Source organism: Nilaparvata lugens, chromosome 3 (genome assembly GCF_014356525.2).
Source record: "Nilaparvata lugens isolate BPH chromosome 3, ASM1435652v1, whole genome shotgun sequence".
In the NCBI taxonomy this organism is placed as follows: Eukaryota; Metazoa; Arthropoda; class Insecta; order Hemiptera; family Delphacidae; genus Nilaparvata; species Nilaparvata lugens.
In genome coordinates, this window is record NC_052506.1 from 17,443,861 (window position 1) to 17,456,672 (window position 12,812).

Below are 12,812 nucleotides of genomic sequence, written 5' to 3' on the forward strand. Positions count from 1 at the left end.
AGATTTTTCTGGTCGCAACTGATTAATTTCAGGGTCTCTGACATGACATAACGACTGCTTTTTAGGCAGCCGGGAGCGACGTCTTGACGACTTAACAAGAACGAACAGTTAATATTAGATGAGATATACCGTTATAAGCAATCCTCTATAGAAGACAGTGGCAAGGAAGAGAATCGGCAACGCCGTGTTAGGCCCCTATGATCTACTCCTTTACAGTGGCCTATATGAATAAAACCGGAGCAAATGCTCATGAGCAAGAGCATGGAGCATAAGGTTTTGCTCATGAGCAAAAGGTAGAAGCAAAAGTATTTGCTCATTTTTATATGAATAAGCTTTACCTTATACTCTTACCTTATGCTCCTGAACTCTGGAGCAAATGCTCACGTATTTTAAAGATTTTTCTTCAGCTGATTCGCTTTTGTAGCCTTACTTTGTTTTTATAGCTCACGGAAGCGCTAAATATGCAAGCAGGGTGCACCGCTTGTGTTTGCGTCGTCTGCTCTGTTTTCTATTTATGAATAGAGTTTTAGGTTAGTTGAGTTAAGAATTTTGAAATAATAGCGTGAAAAAATGATGTCATCTCTATAATAATCACCAGCATATTCTTATATCAATAGCCTTCTTATAGTCGTCTACACTCTCATCTTCTTAAAATGTTTATTTCCTATTGATGTGATGGCTATCTTTATATCAGGTATCTTTTGTATTTATTCTTTTGTAGGGATAATGGTGATATATATCATGGTTGAATCTAAAAAGAGTTAGTTCAACCCCTGATTAAATTGATCTAGTTTGATGCAAGCAACTTACAATGAATTTTTTCATCACTATTGATAATGTAGGTCAATACAATAAAATCATTTTATTAACAAGGATCTTAACACAAAGCCATTAGAAACTCATAATCAATGGTGCAGGACAATGCAATAGAATGACTTCAGTGATATAGCAAGGAGATTGGATACGAACCTATGAGAAACTCATTGTCAATGGTGAAGGTGTTCCTGTCGGCTGGGAACTCGGCCCAGAGAGGTCGAATGACGGGCAGGCCGGTCTGGTTGTTGATGTAGAACTGGGTGTACCAGAAGGGCAGCATCATGTAGCGCTTCCTGATGGCCTCCCTGATGAGAGAGGTCGCCTCGGGTCCAAACAGCCAGGGCTCGCGGCGCTTCGTGTCGATGTGCGCATGCGCTCGGAAGAACGGCAGGAATGCTCCTGCCTACAAATTGCAAAATAGAAATTTAGCCAAAACTTGTCCAGTCCGAGAATAGAATAGAATAGCTGCCTTTATTTTGACCTGAGAGGACGGAGATAGGAGGCAGTCGACCCTCTCTTACACTCAACCCTCGAATAAAGGTATTGAGGTATATTTTCAAATTAACAAGTTTTTTAATTTACTCCAAGATTCAATGCAGAAAGATTCTAATAAATATAGAAAACATTGATCAATATTATGTGGAAACGAGCATAGAGCTGGAGTACGAATTCTAAAGCATAAAACACAACCCTACATAGAAGCATGATAAATTATCTCCTCAAAAGTTTATGAATCCAATGTTAGTTCATATGGATGTAGAGCCATGGCTTTGACGTTCAAACTGGCTCTATCCACATTTTTAATAATCTTTGTTTAGAACAAGCATTCGCTTGTTTGGTCTAACCAGGACCTCCTATGTAGTACATAGGAAGTATATAGGAAGTCCTGGACAAATCCGCGCCTAACACACACATTGTAAAGCATGAGAGTGGACAATAAAGTATTCAAGTCGCAATTTCCGTTCAGCACGATGGCATTCAAATGTTTTTATCATTAACAGCTGAATATTGGCATCAATCGAATCCGAAATCTTAAGCTGGGCGCACACCAGTTAGTCAAGACAAGACAAGAAATGATCAGACACGTTTAGTCACAATACTTCACATTGTTGTTTATGACGCAACTAATACTGATTATTGAATGAAAAAGACTAAGAAATTGTCAAATACTGATTAGTCATTGCAATTTTAGACATGGTCTTCATAAGCAACTGTGTGAAGTACAATAATTACACTTTGTACAAAGAAATCACAATAATTCATTTACATCAATAGAAGAATAAATAATTGTGACTAGACGTGTCTGATCATGTCTTGTCTTGTCTTGACTAACTGGTATGCGCCTAGCCTTATGAAGACATGTCTAATTGCAATGACTTGATTTGCGTCATAAGCAACAATGTGAAGTATTGTGACTAAACTTGTCTGATCATGTCTTGTCTTGTCTTGACTAACTGGGATGCGCCTAGCCTTATGAAGACATGTCTAATTGCAATGACTTGAGTTGCGTCATAAGTATCAATGTGAAGTATTGTGACTAAACTTGTCTGATCATGTCTTGTCTTGTCTTGACTAACTGGTGTGCGCCCGGCCTAAACCGCGACCCACTGTTCGCACCTTTATAGTGAGATTAACTTCAACATAACCTCTAGCTACATTTGGACTGTTGTATAAATTAGAATTGGAACCGTTTTGGGCTTAGAAGCCTGTCGTACTTTTCTGGAAGTTGTATGATTCTGAATGATTAAATAAATAAATATTATCATCATTCCTCATGAATAAAATCCATAGTTTCTATTTAGCCAATGCTGACAGTTTGGAGTGACTTACTAATTTCTTATTCATTATTTGTCTATCTTGTTGAGCTGTATGTTTTTTATTTCTTATTTCTTGTCATTGTAAATATTGTGAATTTGAATAAATCAAATTTTAATTTTAATTTGAATCTTACTGTAGATGAAGATTGAGATAACGCTAATGATGACGAGCCATTGAGAGACTTACTTGATACCACCGAATCAACAGCTCTTGGTCAGGGTTCTTGAAGAAGCCGCCGACATCAGCGCCGCAGAACGAGACGCCGGAGATGGCAAGCGATAGGCACATGGGCAATGAGATGGCGAGATGGCCCCAATCGGCCGCGTTGTCACCGGTCCACAGCGCCGCGTACCGCTGGATGCCCGCGAAGCCCGACCGCGACAGGATGAACGGCCGCTTGGCCAGCGCCTTGTCCGCTACGCCGCCACGGTTCAGCATGCCCTGGTACGTCGACATCACCTGCAAACCGAACGATCACACATTGGCCACACAATTCGATTTTTATAGATGGTTCAGCCATGAAAAGAAGCTCTGTCCCAAAAGGCTGCTGCAATTTCAAAGGTTTTCTCGTGACTGAACCACCTATATAACAACAACTAACAATCTATATAAAAACATGACTGAACCATCTACAACAACAACAAAGAGCGTAGAAATTAGTGAGAGACTCCCGATGAGCTAGTACCTCTTTTGGCGTCCTATAATCGCGAAACCAGAGTGAGCTTGAATTCAATATGGTATCTATTCTGCAATTTGGAATCAAATCAAATTCAGTTACCATAAGATAACATATGACAACATTCAAAAAAGATGCTTATAGAGTAAATTACTTAATAAAAATTTTCTTAATAATAATAATTTTTATTTTCATGTTTGCATGATAAAAATTAGAAAAGTCAATGATATTGAGTATAAAAGTAGTTCGGAAAATTATATTGTAAGTCAAAACTTGAGCGTTAGTCGTGTCTTCTGGATATTATTTGTACAGTATAGATAGGTATTAGCGATACGATAAACTACTGAACAATAAAAATTCCAACTCAAAGAGAAGCCTCATTCAAGTTGAAAATAAGATCTCATTCATAAAATTAAAACACCTTGTAAATTAAAACAAAATTAAACACTTTGTATAAGTTACAAAGTGCTTATCAATACTGACTAGTTAGAATAATATAACAATACTATCAAATTGTCTTTTTTCGTTAAGGCTACTCTTGAATAGAAATAGAAATGAAAATCTTTCTAAAATTGTTTATTCACAACCTGTTTCACATTATCATAAGGCTTGATAATGGGTATCATATCCGAAACATGTTGTGAATAAACAATTTTAAAAAGGGTACTTAAATTTTTATTTTTTTTTTCTTCCATAACAATAAAATTTATCAAAGTTTTTGTTGGGTCACATTTATCAGCAGCTATTTCAGCTATAGAATTTAGACGAACGTCTGAGCAATGAGGATTCACTTTTTTATCTCTTTTCTGTATAGGGCTACTTGTAATAGAAAAATAAAAATCTCAGTACCCTTTTTGAATTATTTAATCACAACATGTTTCGGACATTGATGTAACAATTAATGTCGGACATTAATGTCCGAAACATGTTGTGATTAAATAATTCAAAAAGGGTACTGAGATTTTTATTTTTCTTTCTATTTAGGATTCACTTTATTTGTAAGCAATGTATCTAAGGATACGGTATGAGATGTAGATTTTCCATTATAAAATAAGTTGACAATAACGAGTAATAAACGTAAAATTCGAGATGGAAATGAATGGCAAAGCAAGCAAAGATGAGGGAAACGTACAAATAGCATTCCATAAATGTTGTGGATATCGCGGTGCTCCCAACCACCATAATGCATGAGGTCTTTGGGCATGGTGACTTCTGGCCCATTGAACACAGAAGGCTCATTCATATCGTTCCAAATATGAACGTCATCCGTGGATCCCAAGTATTTGTCGAATTTGTACTGTTCAGCATAATAGTCCCTCACTTCCGGGTTGAGCACGTCTGGGTAACTGGAAGATCCAGGCCAACACCATCCTAGACAAAAAAATACAGACAATAAGTTTCGAGATGAAAATCACGGATTATAATATTTTTTATAGGCATATAATATAAAATACTTTTAGAAAAAATAATATTTACACAAAAGATACATTAAATATCAAGAATACACAATACTATGCTATGTTAATACTGTATATGTAATAAATAAATAATATATTTATTACCATTTGATTTACAATAAACATTGATCATTGTCACAAGTATACAATCAACAATACAAAAGTCTACACAGCTAAAACACAATTACATCGAAAATTAACTTCTTAAACAAGATTACAAACTAAGTTTACACAGCCTAGATCATACATAATTGTACCAGATTTACATAGATTGTGAAATGTTATAAAATTCAGGTACCTTGTAAAGTCCACCTCTTATTAGGCCTTTTCTAACTCTATCTTTATATTGGGTGGCAATGTTAATGCAACAATAGCTAAAAGCAACAATATTATAATATATTAAAGACACAATTTACAGATCATGGCAAATATTTCTACTATGACTCTCTGGATCTAACTGAAAGCTAAGCGAACAATATTTCAACACAAAAAATATATAAAAGTGGGATGCAAATAGCGTGTCTCGTCCCATCACCTACTATTTACTGAACAATTTTTTTTCAAGTGAAAATTCATCAATTCGAGACAATTTTATGAATATAATTTAATATGGGATAATTATAGAATAAGTGAGAACCTTTTTCAAAGTGAATATGGAAGTATATTGAAAGTATGATGATAATACAATATAATAAGAGAAAATCACATGAGTGTGATGTTATAAGTCACGTTATAATATTAAGACTTATTCAAAAGAAATTATGTGAAAGAGAAAATTTCTTTAAAATGAGAGATCGAGAAATATATATTCAAAGACAAAACACGTCGTGAAATAGATTAGCGACATTCAAGAAGCAAAATGTGTTTGTTGATATGTTAATTATTCATCTCTATTATCAAGTTGATGATAGTTTACTTAATAAGTATGTGAATTATTGAACGCATGTTATGCAACCAACCTTCATAGACATTTCCATCCTTGTTCTTCATGTAATATCCATTATTTTCGCAGTCATTATGCACAAAATAGCCACCATCACGTTTCACATGCACATCAACAATGGTGACCAGTTTTCTTCCCTTATCCGTTAGATTTTTCACCATTTCAAGAGGCTTTGAAAACTTCACCGGGTCCCAAGTGAAATACCTGTAAAAGATTACAGTAGTATCAATTATGTATACAAGATAGTAAATTATAGATTTCGTTATATTATTCGAAACCGATAGCCTTTTCACAGATATTGTTCAAAATCAACGGTTTTTCTTAACCTTAAATTTTGTAAATAGTAATATCTAAGGTATACACTAGAAATATAAATTGTCAGTTTCGTTTAAAAATCAGTGTGTAACTGTCATTTAAAATTATCCATACCTCATTGCCTAACTTCCAATCGAAATTGAGCATCTAGTTTTTATCCATACCTCATTGCCTAATTTCCAATCGAAATTGAGCATCTAGTTTTTACAAACAGTTTGATCATAAATATAAAAATAACTTCTAATCATTCAACATTTTTTTCCAAAGCTTACATTTATTTCACGAGTTTGTTCCATCTAGATTTAAGAATCTCGAGATTCAAAGATTCATGGTTAAACATAAAACTTGAATTATAATTCCTCGAATAATTGATCGCCCAACATTATTTGATAATCTGCGTAAAATTACAGTAGGCCTACACATGATGTTCAAAAAGCCAAAAAAGTTTCAAGCTTATTGTACGGCAAAAATTGAGATTGAAACTGAACTGAAATACCAGGCGAGAAGTTAGTCAGAAGAAATCTCAGGCAATAGAGCAATATCTGTCAATAGTTTCGCATAAAAACTCCTTAATCAATTATATCTTCACCTCTCATATTCTCAGAAGTTTATGTTCCTTCTTTAATGCAAAAAAATGCTTCATGGTTGTCATGTATACAAGAATTGTCATGGTGACAACCCTATGTGTTGTAATGATTACGTCGTACTTATAAAATAATATAATGTTCAACGCAGGTACTATTATCGTAATATCGTCAGTTCACGAAGAAACAAACAACTATAACTTGATTCACTTATTATTTCTCTCAAAAGTTCCAGGAGTAAGGAGAATCCTATTTCTTTTCGTCAGTCATAGTATAGATTAATAAATTAAGCATTTATTATAAATAAGTGTCCAGACTTGTCAACTTACTTTTTGCCATCAGTGTGTTCAATGTCGAGCCACATTACATCCATTGGTATATCATAATTATCAAAGTTTTCACTGACAGTGGAGACGTCATCTTGATCATTGTAATTCCATCTGCATTGATGATAGGCCAGCGAAAAATACTGCAAAATAAATATAATCACTTATAAGTTGTTTGAATGAAGAGACATGGGAATATTATCAGCTTGAGAAGGATTTGGGATTACTTTACAAGAATTCATGATTTATTAATCATTCATGTAGTTTACAATCAATATTATAAATGAATATGTAGTGCGGAGCTTAATATAAAAAATATAGGTTAAAGGAGGATTTGAATGGCGATTTTAATCAAATGTAAAAACGACTTTTCTGTGACTTCAAAATTTTGGTCCGCTATTTTGAATTAGGTTCTTTTTTTAATGAGAAGATACTCGTGCTATGCATAATTTCTATACAAATTGAAAAACGAAAACCGTACATCGATACGTTGAAACGTTCTAATTATGTCCATCACACACAAAGCGTAGCTCAGCTAGAAATACGTCTTCGAAGAACGTAGCCGACGTTTATCAATCTGTCCATTTCACACCTGCGTAGCAGGTTTTAACATTGGGAGATACGACGATTACGTCTACCGAAGACGTATTTCTAGCTATGCTACGCTAGGTGTGTGATGGCTATTAGATTCTAATTTGATATTCACATTTGAAAAATATCAAGCAAGATTTATTAAAAATCTGACTTATCATATTTTTACATCAATCTAAGTGGTAATCAATTCAAATCAATGTGATAAAATAGAGGGGAAAATAAAATGTCATCTGTTTATAGGGTTGTGTTCTCACCGGAGGCAAGAATGTGGTTCCAACAAGTTCAGCATACTGTTTGAAAACATCATGAGGCTTTGGTCCTAGCAGAATGAACACATCGAGAATTCCACTTTCTGACATGAAATGAGTCTCGACTTGCGCTACTTTGGTGCCTCCAGATACGTAGTTAACTATTGACGAGACCACATTCTCATCTGAGTTTCCAGCCACATCCACCCATGTTTCGGCGGTGTTCAGCCAAAACAGTCCAACCGTTTTCGAAACACTGCAACAATATTCAACGAATCCAAATCATGTTGAGCATTTATTCACTGTACAGCCCAGATCTACAGAGAACATAGTTGAATGTACTGTCACAAGCTGAAAAAGATTTTATGATGTTTCAAATGCTCATCATAAAAACTCGGAAATAGTTTACGGAAAAAATGTTATCAATCAAACAATTATGATTTATTTCATTTTTCTACTAACTAGAAACACTCAAGTCATTTCATCAAGAGAATTAAAGGACGTTATTCAAATTTCCAAGAAGTCTTGAATGGATAAAGATTGCTGACAATGTAACTGAGTCTTTCTATATCGATACAGCTCACAAAATAATATTAATAATGGTACATTAGTGGAGAACCAGCTCAAAAACAATTGTTATATTTGAAATGAAATGAATTTGTATAGCTAATTTTTTAAGATAAAAATATACTTGATGAATGCTGTTGTAGAATGAAAAGGTTACTTTGAACTAGTCTTAAATCTATTCGAAAATTTTCAAAAAAAAAGCAAAAACTCTAGTAATTATGAGAGTTAAAAGTTAATTAAACCAATAAATCACTGCAAATTTTCTCGCCACCAAGCAGAACTTTTGTTCAAGAAACATTGTTTCGCAACAATACATTGAAATAAATATATTTTTTATCTCTGTTTACTTCAACTTTTTATCTCAGTTTACAACAATTAGCAGCTTCAAAAGGTCAAGTTTCAATAAACAAGTAACTGTATTTTTATAACTCAGTTTACTATAACTTTTTATCTCAGTTTACAACAATTAGCAGCTTCAAAAGGTCAAGTTTCAATAAATAAACAAGTAACTGTATTTTTCTTATCAAATAATCTTGAAACAACGTATCTGATTCAGCATCAAACAGCCAAATGTAAAACTCATTACAGAAAACTAATTAATCACCTGTACCTTTGCACTATCGATCAAAACAAATAACTTTTTCCTCCACCTACGTAGTTAACTATTGACGAGACCACATTCTCATCTGAGTTTCCAGCCACATCCACCCATGTTTCGGCGGTGTTCAGCCAAAACAGTCCAACCGTTTTCGAAACACTGCAACAATATTCAACGAATCCAAATCATGTTGAGCATTTATTCACTGTACAGCCCAGATCTACAGAGAACATAGTTGAATGTACTGTCACAAGCTGAAAAAGATTTTATGATGTTTCAAATGCTCATCATAAAAACTCGGAAATGTGTACGGAAAAAAATTATCAAACAATTTTAATTTATTTCATTTTTCTATTAACTGGAAACACTAACGTCATTTCATCAAGAGAATTAAAAGACGTTATTCAAATGTCCAAGAATTCTTGAATGGATAAAGATTGCTGACAATGTAACTGAGTCTTTCTATATCGATACAGCTCACAAAATAATATTAATAATAGCACATTAGTGGAGAACCAGCTCAAAAACAATAGTTATATTTGAAATGAAATGAATTTGTATAGCTATTTTTTTTAAGATAAAAATATACTTGATGAATGCTGTTGTAGAATGAAAAGGTTACTTTTAACTAGTCTTAAATCTACTCGAAAATTTTCAAAGAAATAAGCAAAAACTCTAGTAATTATGAGAGTTAAAAGTTAATTAAACCAATAAATCACTGCAAATTTTATCGCCACGAAGCAGAACTTTTGTTCAAATAACATTGTTTCGCAACAATACATTGAAATAAATATATTTTTTTATCTCAGTTTACAACAATTAGCAGCTTCAAAAGGTCAAGTTTCAATAAATAAACAAGTAACTGTATTTTTATAACTCAGTTTACTATAACTTTTTATCTCAGTTTACAACAATTAGCAGCTTCAAAAGGTCAAGTTTTAATAAATAAACAAGTAACTGTATTTTTCTTATCAAATAATTACGAAACAACGTATCTGATTCAGCATCAAACAGCCAAATGTAAAACTCATTACAGAAAACTAATTAATCACTTGTACCTTTGCACTATCGATCAAAACAGATAACTTTTCAAAATTGATTATATTCAATTACCTCTGAGCTATGACAAAAGGAATAGCAGCATAGAGCGACATGGGATTTTCCAATTCATACTCAAACACATCCAGATTATACAGTCGGTACGGATCAGTCTTCCTGCAAACAAAAATTGAGGTTACAATTTGATAAAATATTCATGTTGAGGCTGACAGGGTTTCATGATGACTACTAATATTGACGATTATACTTTTATATAATTAGTTCTAATTGTGGTCACCAGACTTGGAAATTCTTGTACAATTTTCTCATACAATATGTATAACCAATAAACGAAATTAAAACAACTAAGCTATTTCTCTCCAAACTTTCTATGGACAAATAAGCAAACCTTTGTCCAAAGTAGAGTTATTTTTCAATTTTAATTATCCATAAAAGTTTCCAGTTCATATAATTTCTCAAATACTATAAACTTTGCGATAATATTACTTGTTTGGATAATGTCATAATTCTCTCACTCACTTATTACTTTGATAATACTAAATTCTATAAATTTCAATTGGTGTTTCAAGCCGTGATGAAGGGAAACTCATTAGGTTTCAACCATATTTATGCCTTTGAATGCATTATTCTGATGAATACATTTGAAGTATGAAAGGTTTCTCTATTAAGGTTCACATATCTATCATTAATTATCAAGTAACATCGAAGCTATAGAATTTACTTCATGTTCTCAGCATTGGTTGAATGGGATACATTGAGCATAATCTTACTAAAGGGTGCGATCACATTGGATGCATTTATGTGTAAGTACACGTTTGGTTATGCATGACCAAGTGCGCAGATGAGAAACAAAGTCTGGAAAGAGCAATAGGAACACTCACACTGGACGCGAGCAATTGCTGGTTGCGTTCAGTGTGAGCAGCTAGATGCAAGTAACAACGTGTTTCAATGGCCATGGATTTCGTTTTTCGGCTCATGCACCTGACGTACACTTGCACATATACGCATTCAATGTGATCACACCCTTAGGAATGCCGACTTTGATTCATTCATTGTATATTAAGGTGCGTACAGACTTTCGCTCTGCTCCGCAACCGAACGTCACTCCAGCAGAGCGATTGATGATCGACCGGGGAGCAAGAGTGGATCGACCGGGGAACGCGACAAGATCTAACATCTTCCGTAACGTTCATGATGGGTGCGACTGCAGAGCGGGGGGCAGAGCGACTGCGGTGCGATGGAGGAACGGGGGCGGTACGAGGGCGGAGCGTGCTCGGTGCGGGTTGGAGGCGCGTATATGTGTACGCAGCTTTACAATACAAATCACATTATACAGAGTGAGTCATATGTATGGGAACCCTTCAATAAATTGGAGACTGATGTAGATATAATACTGTAACTTTCAGAATAAGTTATTGGTCGAATACTCTAACTTTTGACGTACAACTGAATTTCAACCCCTCATAAGGGGGGTGACTTAGGGGTTGTAGCTCCAATATTTTGAATGTAAACACCCATTGTGTAGTACATCATTTTAAAGGCCTTTTGAAAACAAGGAAGATGGCACCGATAAAAATGTTCTATGATACTTTTATCCAAAATGGCGGCAGATTGAAGTTTGAGTTTTTAAAGAAATAATTGATAAATTTTAAGCAGCCGTCATTTCGGATAAAAGTATCATAGAACATTTTTATTGATGTTATCTTTCTCGATTTGGAAAGGCCTTTAAAATGATGTACCACACAATGGGTGTTTACATTCAAAATATTTTACTTACAAACCCTAATTTCTTTTAAAACTAAAACTTTAATCTGCCGCCATTTTGGATACAAGTATAATAGAACATTTTTATCGATGCCATCTTCCTTGTTTTATAAAGGCCTTTAAAATTGTGTACCACACAATGGGTGTTTACATTTAAAATATTTGAGTTACAACCCCTAAGTCACCCCCTTTTGACGGGTTGAAATTCATTTGTACGTCAAAACGTAGAGTATTCGACCAATAACTTATCCTGGAAGTTACAGTATTATATCTACAACAGTCTCGAACTTATTGAAGGGTTCCCATACATATGACTCCCTCTGAGTAAACTGTGGAGTGAACTCTTGATTCTTAATTACTACTATGACTGATCAAAATAATGTTGAACAGAGGTAGCCTATTAAATGTAGGCTTTATTGGAATTATTTCTAAGATTTCAAGCAGTGAGGATTTTTTCCATAAATAGTAAAATACTTATTAGTTGACAGTTTGAAGTGGGTACATACTTGGTGGATTTGAGTGCGAGTGAGTCAGCATGTTCAGGCACTCCGTAAACTTGTTCGGCTCCGGGGAAGGTGAAGTCAAGTGCGACGGCCGTGGGCCCCAGGGGCTTCGAGTCGTGATGCGACTTGTAGTTCTCCTCCCAGGCGCCCGGATCCTCCCCCGCATCGTCTCTCAACTCACCCTCACCACCCGCTGCTGCACCTTCTTCCTCCACACCTTCCGCTTTTCTACAAACAAAACAAAACCCCTTCATCATACAAATTGCAATTTACAAACATTATTTGTTTGTTAATTCTTTGTAATAGGCTATTTTGTTAAATATCCACAAAATATTTTGATGAATATTTCGATTAATAATTATATAGAATTTTCAATTCTATTTAATTTCATTACATAAAATCGAATGAAAACTCAAACAGTATAGTTTAAACAATTTCCACACAAGACTAAATAGCAGAGCAAAGCTCAATTATTGATGTAATGGCAGAGAAAGTTCTGTTGATGTATTCAAATCTGACTAAATTACTAATATGACAGATCTTA

At 34.3% G+C, this 12,812-nt stretch overlaps 1 protein-coding gene across 1 annotated transcript in view; it reads right to left on the reverse strand.

Annotated features, from left to right (window-relative positions):
* LOC111056870 (neutral alpha-glucosidase AB) overlaps positions 1 to 12,812 on the reverse strand; it is a 39,227-nt gene that overhangs the window by 19,635 nt on the left and 6,780 nt on the right. The window contains exons 5-12 of the mRNA XM_039423128.1: positions 12,272 to 12,496; positions 10,056 to 10,157; positions 7,784 to 8,033; positions 6,939 to 7,078; positions 5,727 to 5,914; positions 4,443 to 4,681; positions 2,821 to 3,093; positions 970 to 1,219 (exon numbers count right to left, since the gene is read on the reverse strand). Coding sequence (XP_039279062.1) covers positions 970 to 1,219; positions 2,821 to 3,093; positions 4,443 to 4,681; positions 5,727 to 5,914; positions 6,939 to 7,078; positions 7,784 to 8,033; positions 10,056 to 10,157; positions 12,272 to 12,496 — 1,667 coding nt within the window. The remainder of the gene's footprint in view (positions 1 to 969; positions 1,220 to 2,820; positions 3,094 to 4,442; positions 4,682 to 5,726; positions 5,915 to 6,938; positions 7,079 to 7,783; positions 8,034 to 10,055; positions 10,158 to 12,271; positions 12,497 to 12,812) is intronic.